The following is a 25,691-nucleotide window of genomic DNA, read 5'->3' as shown; positions in this document are numbered from 1 at the left end:
TGAAACTAGGTACTTTTTAATGAAATGCTGATGGGTTTGGAACTTAAATATTCAAGGCTAAGATATTTCAGTGTTTAAAAAAATCTCTCTACAGTTCTCCATTTACATGAAGCCCTCTCTACAAATACTTGTGGAGGTTTTACCGTAAGTGTTAATGAATTTCTCATGTGGTGGTGTTGAGCATGGCAGATGAAGTCAGGAGGAAGTTAATAATTCAGGAAAGGTTTTTAGTGATGTGTAGTAAATAAGGCACAGGCTAATCAAATGATGAGGAGAGGAAAAAGAACACTGATTAACTGACTGTTAAGCACTTTGTTTTAACCTGAGTACGGTAGAGTCCTGATTAAAATATGTGGTGATGTAGTTAAAGGTTGTTTTCTAATGCATATATGTAAGTAGGTTAATTATGATCGCCCATGGAACACTTTGTGTGTTACACTACCCCACTTCAGAAGGTTTTACAGACTAGACAATATTACTGTGCTGTTTACCACTTATAACTTCCCAGGTTTAAATCAATTATCTTTATAGGTTACTTTTTAATATCAATTATATGGATACAGTAATCTCAGGGTTGAAGTTACCTTCAGTTTGGTCTTTTCTTTCTTTGGCATAGATTTCTTCATTTCAGTCAAAATTAGAACTGGTGGCACTGGTATTTTCTATTACATTGAATAGTCAGTAAAGGAGTCCTGGGAAGCACTTCTCCAGTGGGTGTTGTTTGCTGGCAGCATTTCTTTGTGGTTTGGTTACCAGCTTCAACTTCAGACCTTCTCCAGTCATTACTGGCTACTTCACTTGTCTCATTTCTGATTTCTCCCTTGTCAGGGCTTACTTCTGACATTTACCTTTCTTGAGTCCTGGTTCCAGAATCTGCCTAGGTCTGGTTCAAGTGTCTTGTCCTTGTGTGGTGGTGTTCTCTCTTGTGTCTTCTACCCCCCATGTTTGCTTCAGCATAGGATGAGTTGAAAGTACTGGGAAAAAGCTGCTCTATTTGTGGTTCCGACTGGTTCTGTAATACTAAAACAGCATGCTCCACACATTTGTTTAACTACCTCTGTGTAGACAGATGTGTTGAGAGAATTTATCTCTGTCCTTCTTTAATGAATATACACGAGGAAGGTTTTCAAAAGCCTGTTGCTTGTCTTTGACCATTTGGATCTGTACAAGAGCAGTAATACAAAGTGCAAACTGATACTCAGGTCTTCTGCCACATTTCGGTATCAGTTTCCATATATGAAGTGCAACTAGTGTTTCTTTAAAGGTAGTGACATGGAATATTCTTCTCTAACCTCATTTTAGAAATATTGTAGTAATTTCTTCAGAAACTTCCCCAAATTTACTAGGCAATTGTATGACAAGGTAAACTTAATTTTAGCAAATACTTTAACAGCTGGAAACAGGAACTTATAAGGGCAAATAATGGGCAACAAAGGGCTTCTGGCTTTGTCTGTACTGTGTCTCAGCTTGGTGCAGGACTTTTTTTAATGTTGTTTAAAAATATTCATAAGTAATAGTCATAGGATAATTGTATACCGTTAAAACTGCACTATTTTCAGTCTTAATGTGGAGGACTACAGTGCTTAAAAGTTGGAATTTCAGACATATATTAGGTTTAATTTAAATTTTAAACACAGCTTTTTGTTTCTCTGTAGGATTGTTGTCTCAGTGTTCACTAACTTTAGTTGGAGCTGTTTTCAGTAACAGGCAAGTACAAAAATGTAGACTGTAAAATACTCAAATTTGAGATTATTAAGGATTTTCATTTGCAATAATGTGACTGTATTAAAACTAATCTTGGCAGTGTCTCTTTAGACATTTGAAATTGGTTACACCCATCTTTTGGCTGCATAGTACAGGATCTTAGTTCTTAGGAGTATATTTACAGGAATGATGCAGCCAATTTCCTTGTTGCTGCATCATCTGTTTTAAATGACTTATTACCCACATGTTCATTCCAACATGCTGGTTACTGCCTTTTGAAAGTTGTAGTCCTTCACCATAAAATCCTACTTCTTCTGCAGACAAGGAAATACTTTGCAGTTGCCACTGACTTGCAGGAATCTGGAATAAAGCTTTGAATGATCAAAGTTTGATGAAATGTTTGCTAGTTTGGTGAAAGACTACACAATACTGCCGTTTTAGGAAATACTAATAAAACCAAATGCTTCAATGAAGCATTTAAAATTATTTTTTTCTAGGATAGAAATATTTTTGGTAAATACTTCATCTGAAAAATGTAGTCCGTACTGGAGTAAGACAGGTCCATCTGGGACAATATCCTGTCAAGCATAAAGAAAGGCTAGGTAGGGAAGAGAGGTTTTCGGGTAGGACAGTGAAACCTCAGTAGAGCATCCTCCCAGCCCCTCAAAATGCACAGTTCATGCACTTCCTGAGCTCTAAGTGGCATGTAATAGGATTGATTAGGCATTTTTGAAAGAAAGAAATTGCTTTTTGAACCCTGTGTAACCTTTTAGTATCCATAAAATTTCATTGCAAGAATTATCATGACCTAAATTTACACTCTGTAAAAAACCACTTCTTGTGATGATTTTGCACCTGTCATAAAGTAATTTAATTTGGTATCTCCTAGGCAATGAAGTGTCTTTTATCCTTGTATTGTTCTGAACGCTACAGCCAGCCTACTGAGACAGCAGTGTATTCAAAACATTGCAAACTTTCATTAAGTTTTTTGGGGTGCAATGTAATTGTCCATATACTGACTATATGACTAATAAGTGTGCAGTTCCAGATCCAATTTTTAATGCACTTTTTTTGTTCCAATATTAAGCAACTGTTGCTGCTGGATTCTGTTTTCAGCTGGTTTTGCTATGCAGATTCCAGCATAGCTCTGATCAAAGGCATTGGTTTATTCTAAAGAGTACTTTAAAATAAAATATGTATCTAGGTTGATGGTTTCTTGCAGTTGAGACAGCAGCTGTTTCAAAAGAACAACATTATTAAGTTCGATAGAACTCATGATGGACTTTTAACTACAAATGTGCTGCCAAGCTGTGTGGCAGTGATTGCTTTGTATAATACATTTTTAAAAATTATTTCAGATAGCTTTATTTAATCTGTTTGTTGTCAGGCTTTATCATTTTTAGGAAGTTTGGAGTGTTGGTTTATTTTTCCCTAGCTCTAGTTGCTGGCCTACTTGTCTGTTTTATAAACAAAAATAGTTTTCCTCTTTTACAGTCAGTCTACCTGCATAAACTACAACATAGTTTTTATACTAAGAAATTTTTCCAATTTTTGAATTTTTTCTATATCATCTTGGAGATTTTCAAATGGATTTCCAAGTGGAGCAGGAAAGCCAAATGGTGCAATTGTAATTACGATAAACAGATGGGATATTTCAAAAGTTAGTAAAATGTAAACAGAACGAGGAGCTTTGATATTGAACAGCAGCATGCTTGCTGTCAAACATCCAGTTAATTTACTTGTTAAAAGCTGCAATGTAGACTGGCTATTTGTGATACTTCCTTTTCCTCTCCTAGAGGAAACTGAAAAATGTCATTTGGTTGACCCAGTTTATCTTGCCATTTTAAACTAGATTAAATTGGAAATACAAATATTAATTTCCTTGCTGAATAATCCATTTTAATTATTAAAACACGTATTTAGTAGCTACATCACTTTGAATTTTAGTTCAGCAAATTCTTATATTAGATGTAATTTTTAATCTTTTTAGTTTCTAGGAATAAAAAATGTTAGAGATGCTGTATTACTTCTGTTGAGTCAGGTAACACTAGGTGGACATATGTTTCACTTGAATGTGTTGTGATACAGCTGTGGAAAAATAATTTTATTGTAATTATTACTATAGAATACTACTGCAACACATATTTACTTTTTTATTCAGTAACTCTTTAGCACATTAAGTCATTCTAAATTCTTCCATCTGAATTGCATTACTTTTTTAAACTGGATTGACAGTTCTGCTGGTTCATTTTACCACCTGACATGGGGTGTTTTTGAATCACTATTTTATAAAAATCTGCTTTGTCATGTCACATGCAGTTTTGGCTTAAACTTAGTTATCTTTACATGTTTCAGTAATTTGTGGTGTCTCCTTGATTGTAGTTTATCTGATGGCATAGTGCTTGCATTGTCATTTTATTCAGTGTTTCCATGTTAGCCTTTGTTTTGAGGACCTCTCTGAATTCCTTACTCAATTATTATTCAAGAGTATGCTCAAGTCCACTACAGACTTATGTCTACGTACAGTACATTTGCTAACCTTGCAGAAATTCACTAATTGACATATAATAGAAGAGAAATGCCAGCTATTTGATACTGAGAGAAAAGCTTGCTTTTGATTTTCTTTAGCTTTTCTTTTAATGAATGGTTATGAATGAATTAAATAGTTGCTTTGGCTTGCATTTTCTTTAAGAGAGATTTGGAATACTCTAAAAGCTTTTTTCAGCTGTTAACCATTGAATTACTCTGAAGAAAAATTTAATCATCTTTTTCTCCAGTTTCAAGTACAGTAATTTCACGATTATAAGCCGCACCATTTTGACTAAAATTTTGCTCCCACGCCGGAAATGCGACTTACACTCAGGAGCGGCTAATATGTGAAAAATTTTCTGAAATTTCCAACCCTGGAAGTGCAGCCGAGGTGCCGAACCGAGCACCTGCCAGTAAAACCCAGGATTTCGCGATTGTTACAAATTGGTTACTCTGTTGCTTGGCGGGTGCAGGCGGACTCTGTGCCGGCAGCGCGGCGTGGGGTGGGGCCGGAGGCAGGGGCTCCCTCCTTCAGGCAGCGCAGCCCAGGGCAGAGGCGGGGGGCTCTGTGCTGCCATCCTGCGGCTGCCACAGGAGTGGGGGGCTCCTTCCCCTCCTGCCGCCGCTGCCGTGGGTGCCGGTGGGCTCCGTTTCCGTCTGCCATCGCGGGGCTGCACCGGGCCGGGGCGAGCGAGCCCGGCAGCAGCAGCAGCCGGCCCCGAGCGGCCCCGCTGAGCCGGGCCACCTGGCCCCGTCGGCAGCCCCAAGCCCTCACGGCCCGAGCCGAGCCAGTAAACCCCGTGATCCCGCGATTCTGTTATTACTTGGCAACTTTGTTGCACGCGGGTCCTCACTGCGAACGACAGAGCGGCTTATAATTGGGTGCGGCTTGTGTATAGACAAAGAACAAAATGTTACCGACACCTGGAGATGCGGCTTATAGTCAGTGCGGCTTGTATTCGTGAAATTACTGTAAATCATATTGTATGAAGAAGTTTTCCATAAAAGCTTTTATCTAGTTTTATGAAACTTTAAATGTCTATGGATTTTTTCCTCTGTTTTACAGTATATGTTGGATCTTTTACTGCTAAATAAAGGTGAAGTTTTGTAGGGATACTTCTTTTGGAGTCAGTACTTACAGATAACTTCTAATTTGTTTATTTTGCTCTTCTTTATTTGGAATACTAAATGCACACTGTTAAATTTCCAAAATACATGTTTTATCCTCAAAAACTGAGATTAAATAAGAGCAAAAGTTCCATTAATTTAAAGCTCCTTTGATTTGGTGCTGTACAGAGGACCTGAACTTAAATTCAGAGGGGATAGTTCTTTTTCACAGGAAAATGTAATGACACACGTGCAAGTTACTTGCTGTATTTTGTGAATGTTTACTACATTGTTTATTGGTTGTGATAGTGAGGCATTATTGTAGCAATTGTCTTGATAATAAGTGGTCAAATGGTAAAAGCTTTCTGACAACTTGACATACAACTTTGGCATTAGCTAGCTGCTTGTTTCTTTTGCAGATCACCAATTAAATCTGCCTAGTTGCATGAAGCAGAGCCTGAGAGTATGTAAATCTGAAGCTTGTCGCTTCCTGTGATTGCCGGATTCAGTACATGCTATTGAGAATGCTGTATTTTCAGAGGCTTTTTGTATTCTGCTCACGATGTTTGCTGAGCAGAAACTGTAGCTAAAAATAACTAAAATGAATTTCTCTGTCTCTCTTTCTTTCTCACTGCAGGATGACGTAGCTTTGCCAAGGATTTATCAGCTAAGCAGAAAATGAGCTTAACATCCTGGTTTTTGGTGAGCAGTGGAGGCACCCGACATAGGCTGCCACGAGAAATGATTTTTGTTGGAAGAGATGACTGTGAGCTGATGTTACAGGTAATTGCTTCAGCCTTTCATGTGCAGCTGCTCAAATCATGAACTTAATGCACCAGCTTCATGCATTCCTTTTGAAAATTAAGTTCCCCAGATGTTGGGGGAGCAATTGTTTTGAAGAATCTTTTGTGTCCCTAGAAAAAAAAAATTAATTTAAATGTACTACTGTCAATCATGCAGTTACTGCTTAAGTACAGAGAATCACATTTTCTTCATATAAGTCAAATGCAGCTTGCAAGGATAGAAGATGAAATAAATTTTGCAATATGATCAGTAAAGTGTTCCATAAAATGTGATAAGAGAGCTGGGTGCTTTTGAAAGAAGCCTTCTTTTTTCAGCAGCTTCTAATCTAATTTAGTCACATGACTTGATGTAACTCTGTCCCCATGCCTTGATTGTGTTGTACAAAGGAAAATGAAATTAGTAGAGAAGAGTATTTCTCTGTCTCTAAGGAAGTTCAATGACTCAGTTTCAATAGAATTGCAAATACACAAGTCAAAATAGCTTAATCCTTCAGTAACTTCCTCAGCTTTGAGGATCGCTCTGTGGAAGTCTTAGATGTGTGTAGCTGTGTTGTTATGTAGCCATATGGCATATTGCATGCACTTTGCCCTGTCAAAGCTGTAGTCCTCTGAGCTGCCTTTTTCTGATTTTTTTTTCAATAACTAATGGTAGTATTTTGGGAGTTTCTTAAATTTTTTGTCATTTACTGTAGAGATTTTAAGAAGATTCAGCTTCAAAACTAATATTTTCGACCCTTCCTACCATTCAATAAAATATTTTGTTTTACAATTTTTTTTCCCAAAAGTTGTGTATGCAGCCATTATTGGCCAAATTAGAGTCATACTTGCAAGTGAAATGCTTAGCGATTTAATCTTGCGTTTATTACTCACAATGTAGTATCTCTAGTAAACTGCATTTGGCTTCCAGCCTCAGAAGGCATTCAGATATTTTATTGGTGATATTAGGAAGCAGTGGAAAATACTCTTAATTTATGTTTAACAACAGATAGGATGATATCTTGGTAATTTATATGGGAGGTATTCAAAAAACCCAAACAAACAACAAGCACACAGAAAAACCCATCAGCATCCAAAACAATAATAAAAGAAAAGCAACCAAAAAGCCCCACCCCACTGGTTCCTGCCCAGTTGGTTATAATCCAGAAATGCTTATGTTTTACTAGTAACTTGTTTTAGAGGACTGTTGTCTGTAAATAAGGGAGTGTCTCTTTCTCTGCAATGCCATGCATAGTAGATCAGTCCTTAGAGAGAAGCATTTATTCTTTTGTGTTACAGAACTTCACCTTCAAAGGTAGCTGCCTCTTTGATTAATACTGTGAATAAATTTGAGTTATTTACAAACATTATTTGTTGTGTATTTATTTCAGAGTTAGTGAAAAAAAATCAAGGGGCCTGGTGATTTTCAAGAATATTCTTTTTAGCCTGCTGCTGTTTTAGGTCTACATGCCAGCATGACTATAACACTACATAGTGCTGTAGAGGGAGGAACCCACCAAAGGAGAAGCTAATAATGTGTTCTTGTTCTGTATGTATAGTTCTTTGTGCAAGACCTTCCATTCCACTGTTGACAACTCGGTTGTTCTCTTACTGCAAAGCATGTCGACAATGCATGATAAAGAAAGCAGAATTTAATGGGTTTTTTCGTAATTACTTGACAGAAAATGTGTTATAAAGGCCTTAATGAAAAGAATTGGTTTCATGCTTGATAGATCTCAGATCTCTACCTAACACTGTTGTTCTGAGAGGTTTTGTTTGCATCTGGGAATACAGATTTGTCTTTTTTTTTTGTGAATATGTTCAAACATAATGTGAAGTCTTCCTGTTTAGCTAGTTGCTCCATTGCTTCAGGCTGCTTGTGGATAAATACTTCATTTTCCCCTTCTTTCACCTCTACAGTTAGAAATCTTTTTAAATGTTGATAGAAAAGTCATTTCCAAGAAAAAAAGGAAATGTGCACTATTCACTGTATCAGAATTATTTGCAAAAAAGAATGCATTTATTTTCTGTATTCCGAATATTTTCTTGGTAGTCTGGATTGAATTGAAGAGTATCTATCTAAAAAAAACACCAGTTACCAATTTTAACTGAGGGTGGAGTTTTCCTCTTTATATTCGTATGGCTCTTAATGCAATTATTCTGTGATTCCTATTTCTGCAGACATATATATAAGTATTTGTACTGGTTTTGGCTGGTTGATGGGGTTTTTTTTCCTTACAGAATCCATTATGGAACTATGGTTTGGATTTGTGACCAAAACACTGTTGATAACACACCACTATCTCAGCTGCTGCTGAACAGTGTGTGTGCAGTTTCAAGGCTTTCTCTCTCACTCTGCTCCTCCTACACACACTTCACTGGGGGAGGGGGTGCACAAAATGTGGAGAGGGAGCACAACCAGGACAGCTGACCCAAACTGACCAAAAGGATGTTCTGTGACAAATAATGTGTTGTGCTTGGCAATGAAAACTGAGGAAGGGGCTTTGGGGAAGACACCTACTGCTTAAAGACTGTCTGGGCACTGGCCTGCTTGTGTGAGGTAGGAAGTGATTGCCTTCTCATCACTTGATTTGTTTTACTTCTTCTTCCTTCTTCCTCTTTTCTGCTGAAACTTGACCCATGAGTTCTTTCCTTTTGCTCTTCCTGTTCTATCCCACATCCCGCTGGGCAGTGGAGGGTGAGTGAGCAGCTCTGTCGTGTTTAGCTGCCAGCCAGGGCACTGCAGTCTTACAAGAATGAATTTTAAAAGCCCTTAAATTTGATTGGAAGGCTGCAATAACAAAGCCAAAGGAAGAAAAGGCATCCAAAAGACTTGCACAGTCTTTGCACCTGTAAAAATCAGCTGAAACTAATAAAAGATGTAATTATATGCAAGTAATCTTAACCTGAGGAGAACTGTGATGTTCTGCAGAATTTCCAGTGTTTCTGTAAAAGCCACAGACTTGAGTAATCATTGTTAGCATTTTAGATGATGTGACATAGTATCATTGAGGATCTTTCAGGTTTTTTTCTGTTCTAACTTATTTTTAATAGGATGTAGCACCTAAAGATAATTAAATTAATTACTAATAATACAGTATGTATTTGAATAACAACGTTGAGAGAAGCTCAATTTTTTTTCAATAGCTTAGGTGAAATTAGGGTAATTCTTGGTGCAGTAGTTCCACTTGAGTGTGGAAAAATGTGATCTGTGGTTGATACTGTAGGCTCAGCAGAGCATGCACATCAGTGAATTTCATTGTCTTGAGATTGTTTTCACTTGAAAGATTTCTAAGTTAGTAGAAAATGGACCATGTTGCTGTGTCTTCATCTGCCATTAAAAACACTTAACTGATGTAGTATATTAGTGCTGCTTATATTGGCAGGGAAGTTGTTCATTTGTCTGTCTCTTCCTTATTCTCCACTTTGATATCCTGCCACCTCCCACTATACCCCTCAAAAATGCAGAACAAAAAGTCTAAAAATAATATAGTAAGTGTAAGCCAAACACTGATCTCACTTCTTTGAGGAGAAAGCAAAGCAATCATAAGATAAAATGGAAAGGAGGAATGAGAAAATAAATTGAAAATAAGGAGATTTATAGTAGCAAGTCTCAAGAAATGGAGGAATGAGGTGATAACTATGGGATTACAATAAGTGAAAACATTTCCTTAGGAGTACTAGTTGTGTGTGCTGATACCTTGAACTGGCCAGTGCCCTTGGTAAAGCAGGACCCCTAGAACTGACAGACTACAAATGCTGGTACACAGAAGCCATGGATGTCTCAGATAGAAATGAACCGTTTCTGTGCAGTACAGACCTGAAAAATGAGTTGAGTAGCAAGGACAGAAGATACAAACCTGAATTCAGGAAGAATGCTAGTGGAAGAAATTTGCTGCTGTGCGGTCATGTTGTGACAGTGCACTAGCAGAATTACTGGCAAACATAAGATGGAGTGTGGGCTGATGGAGAACATGAGCTGTGCTCTCCATTCTCTTGAGAACTCTTGAAGATGTCCAGGTGCTGACCATATGCATGCATGAAGGAGAGACATCTAGCCCCACCTCCCTTGCTTGCCGTCAGCACCTCAGGCTGCAAACACTTGGCCAGGAGTGAGTGCTGAAAGAGGGACTTGGCTGTTAGGGAGCTAATAGTAGCAAGGATTGTTACTCATCAGTGTGGTGATGTTTGGATGTGAAATAAAGAATTCATTAAGTAAATAAACAGATACTGAAGTGCTTAAGGAAGGACTGAGAAAGTCAGAACTGATGGGAATAGTAATTCAGGAACTGCTCAGACATTTAGTGAAGAGGCTATAGCTAATTGGTTCAGGAAATTGAGATCAAGGAGAGACACTTTGAATGCTTGTATGCTGTGGTAACGATCCCAGATGCATGACAGGAAATGGTGTGTTTGAGAGAGATCAGCAACACCCCGGAATCAGTCATGTCTTGAAAGATGCATGTAATTAAAGGGGAAGAGAGAGAGAGAAAGAAATAAAGCGAAGTTGATGATACTAGATTAAACATCAGTGATACTGGAGTGGACTGAAAAAAATAAAATCTTTGGATAAGATATATCTGGATCTGACTCATCATATTTAAGGAAAGATTAAGAAAATATTTATTCTGAATTAGTTTTAGAATTCTGCTATGGGTACCTGGAGTTGGGTTAGAGATTGTTTTTTTCATACGTAGGACTATCTTTTTTCTATAATTTGAATAAATGCGTTATGTGGAAAGAAAATAATCACACTGCTCTAAGAAATAGCCATAATCACTTCATGTGGTTTTCAAATACCTTGTTTTATTTTCTTTAATGTATTTTAGTCACGGAGTGTGGACAAACAACACGCTGTACTCAACTATGATGCCTCTACAGATGAACACTTGGTGAAGGATTTGGGCAGCTTGAATGGGGTAAGTTAACATCAGAAATAGATAGCTCCCTATATTGTTCTGTATCTTTGTTTTGGAATTCTTCATGCCATTATTGATTGTACATTAAAACCTTTTTAATGCAAGACTGGCAATGGGGGAACATTCAAAAGGAAAGCATAGTCTTTTCAGGGGTTTTCCATTGCATGATTTATAAACCACTGCAGTTAATTCTAGTAATAAGAGGGCCTTGGTAATAGGAAAAGCTCAGAACAGTAAAAATAAGTAGGTAATACTTGCATATTTCAGAATTGATTAAAAAAGCAGAATCCTGAGTATAATCTCTAAAAACCCCGATACATTTCAATCTCTAAAATCGACAATTATGATATGGGTTTTATTTCACATGCTATTCCTTTATCTCCTGTTATAATAGAGAAAATGTTAAAATGTACCTTTTATGTGGAAAAAATAATTATGTGATAACCATGTTGCATGAAAATGAATTTAACATTATATTTACATTTAGCTTTTCAGAATCATTTTTTTAAGTCTCTAAGAATAGTTTATGTCAAGTAATTGCAAACCAATACAGGAAAAATCCAAAATTATGGAAAAAGTAGAGCTTCATATGACATTTTATGTTCTAAGGCTTTTCTGGGAATTGCATATTCAGAAGTCTAGCTAAGCATCAGTTTTTATAAAAATTTTTGATATTTTAGCAAATTATTAAAAACATAGTAACTGTCATAATTTTGTAACCCTTTAGATACTTCTTTATGAGCTGTGTATTTGCACTACTTATGGTTATTATTTTATAACTTTAAATGTGGGACTCTGTCATGAATATGTACAGAATGAAATCATGAGTTCATCTGTGGCTGCTTATGTGAATAATACTTAGAAAGCTACTGATTGTGAATAGTTTTGTCAAGGGCTTAAATAAACAGAAGATGAAGAAGAACTCTAAACTTACTGCCTTTTGATCTTGAAGTGCATTTCGAAGTAAAACTCTGTCAGTGTCTCTATTAGCTTTTCTGTATTTTAAGGTAACTAACTCAGCTTCCAAAGTCAGTCTCAACTGCATGTGAAACCACTGAAGGGCTATATCCTTTGAACAGTTGTAGACATGCAAGGACTTTAGTCCTTAAATATTTTATGTACCTCTGTATTTTCAAAGTCGGTGTGCTGTTTCAAGGCAGTGATGAAAAATAAGTTCAGCACATAGAATTTTTTTTGCTGAGATACTTGATTTTATTCCTTAGTTCTGTTAACTGCTGTAGTCAGTATGCATACCTTCAGATTTTTGTTGCCTTGTCACAAAACTGGAATTTAATAGAAATATATGTTAAAAGGCCTTCATTCAACTCTTTTTTGCCTCTGATGAAGTGCTTTCAGTAATTTGCTTCACTTGATCTAATTCATTCTCAAGTTTGAGGTGAAGCTTCAGTTGCTTTAGAGCTGTTTACTCAGACATCAAGGAGCTCTTTCTTCCCACTGTTTTGGGAAATGGAATATTAAGTCTTGGGAGTTCAGTCCTTGCTCTTTGTCTTCACAGTGTTTTCCTTACTATCACTTTCCCACTGTGCTTTTCTTTCATACCTCTGCTTACCTGGTTTCAGGTTAATGGAGAAAGCACATTATTTTTATAACACCATACTTAATTGTGTGGCAGAACAATGCCTCAGTACCATATGGTGACTAGGTGATAATTCTTCTAGTCTAGCTGCTGTTTCCACTGAGAACACCACGTCCCTAGCAGCCAAGTGCCTCTTCTAGTGATTCAGCAGCTTCTGCCCTTTCTTATTTTGCATACTTCATCAAAATATTTATTTTGCATCTCTCCAGTTGGTCCCATCTTTTTTGAGAACAGATGCATACTTTTCTTAGTATAAAGGACTGCTCCATTCCTGGTGTAATGCACTTCCACCACTCAAGATAGTTCAGAGTTTAAGGGTAGGTGGCTAATACCAGTATTTTGGTTATGAGTGTTATAATTTCAAAAGCTGAACTGTAATTGCACCTGATGCCTGAATATTCTTATATGTATAGTTGACTCACACTCAGTTCAGTGAAAAGGTTACAGGAGTCTTTTTCCTGGACTTCTAAATCTAGAAATCTTTATGCTGGACATCTAGATTTGGAAAAAAAAAAAAAAAAAAAAAAAACAAAAGTAAATTTTAATCAGTTTTACATGAAGTAGAATTTTATTTCTGTTTCACATGAAGTAAAATTTTATTTTTGATAATCTGTTGTGGCTCATTCTGCACAGTCCTGTTTTTCTTTTTTTTCTGTACAAAAAAGATGAAGAAATGTATCTTTTCTGAAGCAAATGTGTGCATTTGCTAGTATGTAATTATTAGTTCCCTAGTATTAGTAGAATTTAGCTGTACTTTCTCCTTTGACTTGTGAACTCAAAAACATATCAGAAGAAGTATTAACAATCCATGGCTCTGTGGAATAATGTTCTTCTCAGGAGTATTTATAGGATAGCAAAGTCCTTTCACACTGATGATTCAGGACTGGATTTTGAAAAGTTGAGCAAACTTTATGAAGGCTTAAATACAGTTGACTCTCACTATTTGAAGAATAAACTTTAGAAATCACATGAATGGAATGATTTAAAGGGGAGAAGGATTCCTTATTTACATAGTAACTAGCATTTTCAAGCTAGCTTTGTCTGGCATCCCAAGGCATGTGATGAGGTTTTAAAGTTCCAGTGGCAGAGTAACTTAGACTTGGTTGTTGATTGCCATCACTTCAGTCATGAACATGAGGCTGTCAGCGGACTACACACACAGCTTTTTGAGTTCCCTGCATTGGGTATGCCATGCATGCATATGAATTTCAGGACTCTGACCTGGGAGGAAAAATGTGTACATCCATATATACATACATGTCTGCAAGGTGGCCTAAATTCTCTTCGTTCGCTAAAATTCGGAGTGCCTTGAGGATAGTCTTCACAGAGGTTCTTGCCCTGGATTTTCAAAGTGTTAAACTGAAATAAATATGCCTGAAACATTACTGAAAGTTTCATGCTTACAAACCAGTAAATAGTTGAACCTTTTGTTCTTATTTCCTATGGAAGATATTTTCTACGAAGTAGGTAAACAATTTTTAAAACAATGAAATAAACATTCTTTTCCTTTGGAAAAAGAAAATTAAATGGAACATCCTCTTACTATTTTGGAGAAGGAGATTGTTTCTCTCTAACCACAGTTCATTTAATATTAGACTCATGAGCAACACAACCATTCAAATATTTGGATTTTTGGCTTATTTAATTATTCAAGTTTTTCCAACTTCAGAGAGCTTATGAAATGGCATATTTAAACTCTGTCTTTAGAAACATGTACATGTTGTAGAAGTTTTAAGTTAGAAGTAGGATGATCCTATAGGGTTGTAATGTACTGAATTCTTGTCACTGATTTTTGGTGTCACTCAGATGCACTAACTTCATCCATATTTTACTTAAGTCCTTTGACAGTGATTAGAAATAAGCTGTCTCAGAACTCTGTTACCCACTGCTAAATGCTGTACAAATATGATGATAAATCAATTCTGGCAGTTAATTGGGATTGAAAAAGAAAATTACAAGAAAAATAGTAAGTGGAGATGGTAATTCAAGGGACCATTAATCAACACATCCATGATTATTGCTAACAAGATTAAACGTCCAAGGAATTTTTCAAGGCCAGTGTGCAGCTTGGTTATCAAGTGGTATTTAACCTTTCTTTTGACATAGTTTGTTAAGCAGCTGGCAGTTTGAGCTTATAGTTTCCCTGTGAATCACCAGTAGAAAATTTGTGGTGCTGAAGACTTTCTTATAAAATTATTTAAATGTTTTAATTTTACTGTTTTAGAATTTAATGGTATTTCTTTCCTCATTCATTTCTGCAGACATTTGTGAATGATGTGAGGATTCCAGAACAGACATACATCACTCTGAAGTTAGAAGATAAATTGAGATTTGGATATGATATCCTTGCCATAAAAATGCAATGCTGGGTCACACTTGTCTTGTTAGAATTATGGTTGTCTTAGGTGTTCTCATTGCTACAAAAATGTCTACATTAGAGAAAATCTCAGGGTTTAGGATATTCTACCTCGGTCTGAACTACTGATAAAGTACAGTAGTTTCACAAATACAAGCCGCACGGAGTATAAGCCACACTTCCGGTGCCTCGACAATGTTGCTGTCTTTGTCAATAGATAAGCCGCACCCCGAATATTAGCCGCACTTTCGTTCGTAGCGAGAATCCGTGCGCAGCTTTCACAAATTGGCCAATTAGTAACAGGATCGCGGCATAGAGGGCTTTACTGGCTCGGGGCGGGGCCAGGAAGGCTCGGCCCGCTCATGGTTGCCGACGGGGCCGGCCGGGTGGTGCTGCAGCCACCGCCGGGCTCGCTGGCCCCCCTCTCCCGTCAGCACCGCCTCGCTGCCGCGTTTGCTCGCCCTGCCAGCGGGCCAGCCACTGCCGCTGCTGCCAGGCACGCCGGCCGCCCCGCTGCTGAGTTTACTCGCCCTGCCAGCGGGCCAGCCGCCGCTGCCGCTGCCAGGCACGCCGGCCGCCCCGCGCCATGTTAGCTCACCCGGCCGGCAGGGCTGCCGCCGCTGCCAGGCTCTACTGGCGGGGCGGCCGCCGCCAGGCTCGCCGGCCGCCCCCTCCCGTCTGCACCGCCGCCACGTTTGCTCGCCCTGGCCGGCACTGCAGGCCCCCGCACCGCCGGGCTCCCCCACGCTGCTGGCCCCGATTCTGCTGGGCTTCCCCCGCTGCCAGGCAGCCCCACCCGCCGGCCTTCCTGCTTCTGCCATGCTCCCCTGCACTGCTAGCCCCAGTTCTCCCGGGCTCCCCCGCCCTGCTGGCCCGGGCTCTGCCGCCCCCCCGCCCCGCCCTGCTGGCCCAGGCTCTGCCGCCCACCCCCCACACTGCAGGCCCCGCCTCTGCCAGGCTTTCCCACCTCAGCTGGGGCCGGCCGGGCTCCAGCTTGGCTTGGGGCTGCCGCGGGCTCTCACTTCCGTGTTGGCAGCTTTTAGAATTTTGTTAATGTATTAGCCGCCCTCGAATATTAGCCGCACTTCCGGGTTTCCACCAAACTTTTGGTCAAATTGGTGCGGCTTGTATTCGTGAAATTACTGTACGTTTCATTGTCTCTCTCTACAAAAAACCTGAGCTTTCAATTACAATTTAGAACATAATATGTATCTTCTGTGTTGCTAAAAATTACTACTTTTCTTTGAGGCAAATACACAAGTATTTGTATCATATGCAGTTGTATACAAGCAGATAAGATAAGGTTACAATTAATTATTCAGCAAACCACTGAATGAAAAAAATCAGTTGTATTATTAAAACACTAAGGTATCAACTCAATATTCTGTTTACGAATAGTAAATAACTTCATTTGCTTTGATGAGTATGATAGTGCAGGGTACCCTAACAGTGATGTATTTTGAAAGCCATTGCCATTCTAGTGGCATAATAGGCTGCACAATTGTTGCTTTTCTGTAAAATCTTCTTGTGAATTCAGAGTTTTTTCAGTATTTTTCTTATCATTTCCTACATAATAATCTTTTTACTGTGGTCAGGGGAGAGATGAGAGTCCCTGAAGAAGCACTTAAGGTAACAATGTGCAGTTCCTGGATATTTTTTTATCATTTTATAATTATTACAGCATAGTCTCTTTTTTCCCACTCTTTGAGGGTTTGTGTTTTTTTCTCTATTTGTTGTCGTGTAGCATGAAAAGTTCACAAGCCAACTCCAGTTATCCCAAAAATCTTCAGAAGCAGAAGGATCGAAACAAAGCAGCTCCAAAAGTTCAGAGTCCAAGGTAACAGACTCCACAGCTGAAGTGCACCACAAAACTACAGAAGCACTGAAATCTGAAGAAAAATCAATGGGTAAGGTGTTGTTGGTTTTGGTTTTTTTTTTGCAGAAGCACTCAGACTTGGAAAGGATGTTAATTTGCTTCAGTAGGACGATTGTGAAATTCTGTAAACAGAAAAAATTTCACATGTATGAACAATTAACTATAGTTTAGATGTAAATAATAAATTTTGGCAGTTAATTTCTACCTTTTCTGCAGTAACATCCACATGTTAAGAAAACTTTTAAAGAGAGATTTAATGAGTACTTGTAAGATTTTAAAATGTCTCTGCCCAAATCACAAATTTGCAACATTTGTGGCAGGAAATTGCTATTTTTTTGCAGTTTAAGTGAATGTATTTATTCAGAAACAGTTTGTACTTTTTGCCATCACTATTACCATCAGTATTTTTCCTTTGGTTGTTTGGGAGATTTTTTTCTTTTTGAATGGGCGGGAGTTTTGTTTGTTTGTTTTATAGTTCCTAGCATTCATTGTTTGATGTGTCAGGATATAACCTAAGTGTTCTATTGTGGTTTAAAGACCTGTAGGTGCTGTAGTTTCAGGCTTGTTTCTACACCATCATTCTTATTTATTTAATGTGTCATGGTGGCTCTGTTGTGGTTGTCTTAACTTCGTGTGGGTTATATTGCAGCCAACTCTGAGCCCCAGTATGGGAAGGATTTGGATCTGTTGGAGTGAGGCCAGAAGAGGCCAAAAACATGAGCAGAGGGCTGGGGCAGACAGGCTGTGAGATGGAGTTGTTCAGCTTAGAGAAGGAAAGGCTCCAGGGAGACCTCATAGCAGCCTTGCAGTGACTATAGGGAGCAGGTAAAAAAGAGGGAGAGCGTATTTTACACAGGCAGATAGTGATAAAAGACTAGATGGAATGGTTCTAAACTGAGAGAGGAGAGATTTTGATTAGATGTTAGGAAGAAACATGTGAGAGTAGTGAGCCACTTGAACAGGTTGTCCAGAGAGTTTCTGGATGTCCCACCCCAGAAGTGCTCAAGGCTTTGAGCAAACTGGTCTGGCAAAAGATGTTCCTGTCCATGACTGGTCCCTTCCAGCTCAAACCATTCTCTTACTCTCCCATGAACTTCAGCATGAGGCTTGCTGAAGTGTGGTAGAGGTAACCACAAGAATGAGAAAGGGATCAGGTATTGTTGTTTCCCTAAAATGGAACTGTCTAGGTCTGATTTCTTTAGGTCGTCTGTACAGTTTTGTTTAAGTTTCATCTGTTCTTCCAGAACATTCACTTCAAAGAATTCTTTTCCCCACATACAGGTTTCTGTGGTGTACTTAATTGACCTGTTTGTTTTGTTGTCTAATCTATCATCTTTTTAAGGGTGCATAAAGTAGCACAGTTGAGGGAAGTTTATCCACGTCTTCTATTTTTCTTTTCACTCTTCCAAAAATAACAGTCAAGGATAGGGATTTATATTTGAGTACAGCTCTCAGAAGCTTTTTGTCAATTGATTGTCTCACCATTGCTATATAAATGCATATCTGTTCACTATTGCTAATTCAGTGCACGGGAAGAGAATTTTGGAATGGTTTGTGTTGGAACAGAGCTTAGACATCACTTAGGGTGCACCCCCTTGCTGTGGCCAGGGACACCTTTCATTACACCAGGTTGCTCAAAGCCTCAACCAGCCTGTCCCGGAACACTTCAGGCATGGGGCATCCATAAATTCTCTGTGTAACCATCAAGTTTTTTAAAACAATTTAGTATTGACTATGGCATAATGCTGTTTAAAAAAGGAAGTACTTAATGTCTTAAAATCATGTTGAAACCTTTGTCATGGCTATGAAATCATCTTTGGAATACAAGTGTATAAAATACTGAAAAAAATGTTGATATTCCTAATGGATAAAGTAACAGACAAGCTCCTAAAATAGACTTTAACAGATGATTTTTTTTAATATAAAGACTCTTTAAAATATATTCAGAACATCTGTATGATGCTAGAATAGTTAAATATCTGTAGGGTGAAGTATTCTTCCAGAAGATCAGATCAAACCTAACCCAACCAATTTAAGATCAAGTTAGAAATCTTAATCATATCATTGTTTTTTTCTTATCTAATTTTTGCATTTAAATATATTTAACCATGTGTATAGCACTTTTAGTTGTGCTATAATTTAACTAACACCTTTCAAAAAAAACAACCTGTAAAATTGATTGTGCTCAGTAATGTTTTACAGACAAGGTAACTTTCAGCGCTCTGTAGTAGCTGTCAGCAATTTGGAACCTTGGCAACATTGCAAAATTTGATCAGTTTTTCATGCAGTGAGTTCAGATTTCATTGAAAGGTCAGTGTGGGTAAGAATGAGAATCTTTTCACAGAAATAGCAGCAAACTGTTTTAGGAATATATTGCTATCTTGGTGACTTCAAACTGAAAGTAGAAATAATATTTACAGATATATCAGTGTAACAATAAGAGTTGCCAGCTGCCTTTGCATAAACATTTGTGCCAGAAGTTTTGATCAGGTCATTAGTAAGCTTTTATATTTAGAACCCAGATCAGTTGTCTGGCCTCCAAGTTTGTTTTGTATTTAGGCAAATGCATTCAAGCATTTCACTTCAGCTTGCAGGAGAAATGATCCAATCAAATTACGTTCTCATCATATGATTTTAACCTAAATATCACAGCTAAATAGAAAAGTTATTTCCTCTGCTTTGGGCTGACTTTATAGATATTTCTGCCATGCCTCGTGGGACACCTCTGTATGGACAGCCAGCCTGGTGGGGTGAAGATGAAGCTGATGAAAAAGGTGGTTGTAAGCCAGATAGCAAGCATGAAGAAAAAATGCCTGAGACAGGGGCTTCAGGTAAGTGTATTGTCCTATTTTGGGTTTTTTTTCTCTTTACTGAACTGCATATATTCTTAACTAGGGAATTAAACTGATATTAATGTCTGGAAGTTTTACAGTTTGCATAGATTAAAACCTGTTAAAAGGTAAGGTGGTTGAAGAATATATTTTTGTGAGAAACTATGCATTACAGTGATCAGTTTCACATATAATGTGTCAGTTTTCTAGTATATAACACAATTCTCTATCAGTAAGTATAGCAAATAACATTACCTGAACCAGTGTCTTTTTTTTTTCAGTTTAATTTGTATCTGTTATTTTATATGCATAGGAATACTTTATTTAAATAATTTCTGAAAATAAATGCTGGTTTTATATTTGTGTCTGACTTATAGCTATATAAGGTTATCTGTACTAACATTCACTTCTGTACTAGCATTCACTAATTCAATAATGGCGGTATTAATGGGAATTGCATGTCATGGGTCTTGAAGTAAAGATTTCTGTAGTCTAAAGTTAAGCTGGTAATGTTTATTCCCCTGTAATAGAGACCTTTTTATTAGTTAGCTTGTCTAGACACAGCATGTATTGCCAGAACTTCAATCTCAGTACCTATAATTAGGCTTCTATATCTATCATCAGGCATATAAATAAAGTGACTGCTATTCTAATAAAGATAGTAACTTAAAACTTATTCAACTTAGGACAAAATTCAACCATGTTTGTTTAGCTCAAAAGATACACATTTAAGGTCCAACAGGTTTATGTTTGCAGTTTTTTTAAGTACTTTAAGAATTGAGGTCAGAATTTCTCTTTTTTTATCATAGTATTTGCCTTGGTTTACATGGATCATTTTTTGTAGGAGCTGAAATCTAAAAATGTGTAAATCAAACTAAATGAACACTTCAGTGTACTGAAAGCAAGGTCTTTGGAATTAACTTTTTACCATAGCCTTTTTAAGGACCTTTTTCATACTATTCTAAAGTTGTTATCATTCAGACAGTAGAGTAAGTCTATTAAGATTTGGACTAGTATAAAGAAACCAGATAAAAATATTTAAATTCATTTTCCCTCATTAAATATAGGATTATTGAGAAGTAATATGCTGAAGTCTGTGTTTTTGATACAATGCCATGCCATTAACAAGGTGTGACACAAGATATCGGCTTATATTTAGTAGTGTACCTGTTCTTATTTCTTGTTATTTTGAAATGCTTTTTCAAAAGCATCCAATTGCAGTAAATGGTTTACATGCTCTTGTATTTATTTTACCAAGAGATTTTTCAGCAAGTGTTTATCTTAGCTTCTGTCTTAGTTCCTGAGTTCCAAGAAAAGTAAGATTCCAACTTCCACTCAGACTAATCATGGAGATGCCATCTGTTTCAGCAGTAGACAAAAATTAGTTTGTTTTAGACTGAACTTCAGTAATGAGGATACTTTTGACAGGATTTTCTTAGTGAAGTCATCATAAGGTAAATGTCAAATAGAAAAAATAGATTAATATTTTCTAAATTATTTGAAATTGTGTCTTTGTTTTCCATATATGTACTATACAAAATCTAAATTTGGGCACAAAGCCTTCTTGGCAAATACAACATTTTGACCTTTTTTTTTAAAAAAAATTATTACAAATCCCTTTGTTACTTTTGTTTTGCCATTAATGTATCTCCTATGAGTAGTATTGATCTAAAAAGAGTGTAAGAATAGCTTTTATTTCCTCAAACTGAAAGACTCATAAATCTGCAGGAATGGAATTCAGTTTGTAAAAGCACATACTAAACAAAAGCTTATATGAAAGGAAGACACTGATGAGAAAAATCCAAAACCTTAAAAATCCAAAACATTTTTGCAAAACTGTTTAATTTGTGAGGATGTAGAATTAAAATCCCCTGTATAGACAAATGATTTATTTATCGTGATCACCTAATCTCTGAGTAGACATTAAATGTATGGTCTACTAGTCTGGTTTTTTGACTGTTGTAGATAATTTTTAGTAGTGTTGGCAGAGGGTCTGAGAAGACAAACCTTTTAAGAGTTGACATTTGCTTCTATGGACATTTCCACAGTCTCCCAGCCCTGTGTCTGTGTAGAAGTGTGCAAAAGACATTCTGAATGTTTTTTCATGCAGCTATATAATCAGAAGATTTTTGGGTTGCTTCGGCCTACAATTCTGTTCTATGAAAAGATGAAATTCTTTTCAACGAGTTATGTATTTTCTTCAAGCACTTAGATTTTATAATATAGATGAATATAATAATAGGAAATCAATATAAAGACACACTTGTATGAATGAAAATTGGAAACTTCAGAAGATTGTTGTGCTTGGATATTTTTAAAATATAAGCAAACTTGAATAGAAATGTTCGAGATTGGTGTAGCTAATTATTCTTTAGTGAGTTAAATGGTATTGTTTAAAACACTGATCTGAGGCAGAATTTGTAATATAAACTGCCTAATTCTTTAACTCAAATTGATAAAGTCAGATAGCATTTTAAAAAAGTAATCCTATTCAAAACTGTCATGTTTTGATGATTTATTACATAATTATTTACTGACAAGAAGACTTAAATTCTAAGAGATGGGGTAAGGTTTAATGAGGAGATTGAAGTGGGAGATTTATTTCTCTTAAGCCAACTATAGACAATTAGTCTTTACAGTCTCAAGTTAATAAGATTATTTCAATGTTATTATCGATGTATTTCTATCACAACAGAAATTCACTAATGAAAGCTATTTACAAACAGAGCAGAATAACCTGGAACACTTAGAGAAGAAAAATCTTTTCTACATTCTTCAGACACATGTAACACTCTAATTCATTGATTCATAGATCTACTAGTCTGTGTTAAAATGAACAATTGTGTGTATACCTATGGCATGGCTTTGTGCTACAACTGTTAAATATCTATGTTATTGGCAGGTTTATTGGATGTATAATTATTATTACTACCATACGTTGCACTCTAAGTTCCTGGGAAAGCAAAAACTGCATTCTCTGCTGTTCTTAGTAGTAGTTGCAGAATTTCATGTCGTTAATGCCTTTCGAAGAAGTCTGACAGAAATAAGATTTTAAGAAGACTTCAGGAATCTGAAGTAATTCTTTCCACTTGGCATGAATTTTAACTCCAGCATTGCATAAGAATTTGTCAGAATAAACATTCCTTGCACTTAAGAAACAGTATCATTTTCAGGTAAAGCAGGCTGACAGTTATTTGAGAAATATCAGTGTAATCAGTGTGTGTATGAATTTACACACATTGTAATGTGTGATGCTTAATCAGCAGTGCTAACAGTTAAGTTCTAGAAACTTGTTCTAGAATTTTGATGAGTTTTGTCATTAAATATGTGCAAGTGTTGTGTATAAGGCTTGCTTTGCAAAGCTCTAGCAGCAAATGCACACACTGTCACGGGGAGCTCACAGAACTCTGTAGACCCATCACAGCAATATATTTAAGTAAGATTAGTTTTGTTCTTTTTTCACTTAAGCTTCTTTAAAGCAGGTACTTAAGTGATTTAATACGAGAGACGGGGATTTATATACAGTGCTGGTTTGTATTTTTATTTTGAAAGGGCAATTTTGATATTTTTTCCTAACACTGGTTATGAAAGCATTGAAAGAGATCTTCATATTCAGTACTAGGTGAATCATATGCATTTATTGCAATCTTCTCTTTAAATAAAAAATGAAAAGTTTACTTCTGAAAAACAAAAAAAACCCCTTTAATGTAAGTGGGAAATAAGAAGTAGGAATAGGAAAAGAAAGAGGAAGGAAAGATGAAATTCTATTAAGCATTTGAAAGCACTAAATTCAGCTTCCTTTATTACACATACCTGTGCACAGTGCCAAATATAATGCTATCATTAAAAGTATTTTGGGGTATTGTGTAAATATGGTATTTTGACTGTTTCTTATACCTTCTGCAAATAAATATATTGCTTCAGGTTTACAGATTTTTATCACAGGAATTGCTTTATAAGTTCCAGATAATTTTCTTTTACAAGTTTCATTCTTAAAATTGTATTTTTAAGGCAGAAAGAAAAGAGCATCACTAAAAATCTGAGGATTGTGCAAAATATTTTTTGAGATTTCCTGTAATTGCAGATGATAATACATTAATATAAATAGGTTTTTTTTGTACATCTGAATAGCACAGACATCTATGATTTTTCTTGTCCAGGTTAGAATGAAAAATGTTAAGATTCTGACTACTGGTGTGGGTAAAAAACCCCAGAAAGTCGTAGAAAGTGTAATTGTTTCTGCTGTTGTCACAAAGTGATAGTTGCATTTCCAATGGTCATGAATAGAATAGAATAGAATAGAATAGAATAGAATAGAATAGAATAGAATAGAATAGAATAGAATAGAATAGAATAGAAATCACTGAGGTGGGAAGATACCTTCCAGATCATCCAGCTGAACCATCCACCCAGTACTGTAATCCCTAAACCATTAAACATCACTCAGTGCTACATCCAGATGCCTCTTGCAGACCTCCAGGGATGGTGACTCCACCATATCGCTGGGCAATCTATTTCTGACCTGGTCTATGCCTGACCACCCTGAGTGAAAAAATTTTTTTCCAATGTCAAATCTGAATCTCCCTTGTCTCACTTTAAGGCCATTTCCTCTGGTCCTCTCACTGCAGGCACTAAAAGAAATCAGCTCCACCTCACTACAGGTTCCTTCCAGGTGGTTGTAGAGAGTGATGAGATCCCTCCTGAACTTCCTCTTCTCCAAACTAAGCAAACCCAGCTCCCCCAGTCATACAAGACATGTATCCTAGTAAAGGATCTCTCTGAATCTCCCTTTGGTTAAGGCTATGGTTTCCCAAATATTCCATAGTTTTCCTTCTATCCTCTCCTAGACTTGTTTCAATAATAGTATCACTACACCTGGTGGCAGCTACCAATTTTTGCTTCCTTGCTTGCCTTGTAGAAACAGTTGCTCAGTTGTCTTGTTTTGCTCACGATCTTTGAAGATTGAGAGCTCCCTTTTTACAGATAATCCTGCTACTTTTTCTGCCCCTTTCGTTTTAGTCTTGCCAGTTATGAAATCCCTTCAGTTCCCTTAAGAGATTGAAGTTCACCACCCACCTGTCCCTTCATTTTCCCAAAACTCACCTGTAATTGCCTTTTTTGTTATACATATACTATGCTTGTTCTGCTTTAAAAATTGTAGAACAGTGACAACCACTGTCTTCAGTATTTGCTTGAAGGTTTTCTTTTAAAGGTATCTGTATTTAGTCTGATATATAATTTCCTTCATCTTGGCAGATGACATTTTATAATAGGATTTCAAGGTAAGGCTGTTTTATAGATCACTCTTTGTAATATTTAGAAAACTGTAAGGACTTCCATTTAGAATCTGCAAGGAAAATATTGAAGGGCAGTTCAGATCAGGATCTATATTAATTTTTGCTGCCTTGTTTTCTGTTTTTTATTCTAATCAATTCTGATGCATTTAACTTTTCTAAAATTACAAGTACTTCTGACTGAAAATTCACGATTATAAGCCGCACCATTTTGACTAAAATTTTGGTCCAAACCCGGAAGTGGTGCTTATAATCATGTGTGGCTTATATATGGACAAAGAACAAAAAGTTGCTGTTTTAGTTTGGAGGACAGGTGGCTGCTGAGAAAGGCAGGAGCTTCTCTTTGAAATGGAGAATGTAAACCCCCCTCCCTCCAAATTATTACAATTTTGAAATCAAGGGACTTTCAGGCAAAGATATGGAAATTAGGAGTAACAGTTCTTTTCTGGGGAAATTAAAATAGAAATACAGTACTACAAAGAAACAAACTCCAAACCCTGACAAAGTCAGAGTACAACCTGACACCCTGTCAGGCAGGGTGTTGGTAGCGGTCCCATTAAATGGTGGCTGCATCCTCCTGCAGTGACAGATGTGATTCAGTTGGAGCAGTGCTCCTGTAGAAGGTGCAGTTTCCCTCTGGAGGTCCAGTGGTGATGTGGAGGAATCCAGTTTTCCTCTGGAGTCCAGTGGAGAAAGGGG

General features: G+C 37.0%; 1 protein-coding gene across 7 annotated transcripts in view; it reads left to right on the top strand.

Annotated features, from left to right (window-relative positions):
- The window catches only part of CEP170 (centrosomal protein 170), a 98,606-nt gene that overhangs the window by 18,960 nt on the left and 53,955 nt on the right, over window positions 1-25,691 (top strand). For all 7 annotated transcript variants that reach the window (XM_033054275.1, XM_033054274.1, XM_033054273.1 and 4 more), the window contains exons 2-7: window positions 5,978-6,123; window positions 10,949-11,038; window positions 14,897-14,975; window positions 16,562-16,620; window positions 16,736-16,898; window positions 19,564-19,698. In XM_033054275.1, the coding sequence (XP_032910166.1) occupies window positions 6,019-6,123; window positions 10,949-11,038; window positions 14,897-14,975; window positions 16,562-16,620; window positions 16,736-16,898; window positions 19,564-19,698 (631 nt within the window). In that variant the 5' untranslated portion in view covers window positions 5,978-6,018. The remainder of the gene's footprint in view (window positions 1-5,977; window positions 6,124-10,948; window positions 11,039-14,896; window positions 14,976-16,561; window positions 16,621-16,735; window positions 16,899-19,563; window positions 19,699-25,691) is intronic.

The sequence above is a fragment of the Catharus ustulatus genome, chromosome 3 (genome assembly GCF_009819885.2).
Source record: "Catharus ustulatus isolate bCatUst1 chromosome 3, bCatUst1.pri.v2, whole genome shotgun sequence".
Classification (NCBI taxonomy): Eukaryota; Metazoa; Chordata; class Aves; order Passeriformes; family Turdidae; genus Catharus; species Catharus ustulatus.
Note: the sequence above shows the minus strand (reverse complement) of the source record. Positions and strands in the feature narration are given on the sequence as shown.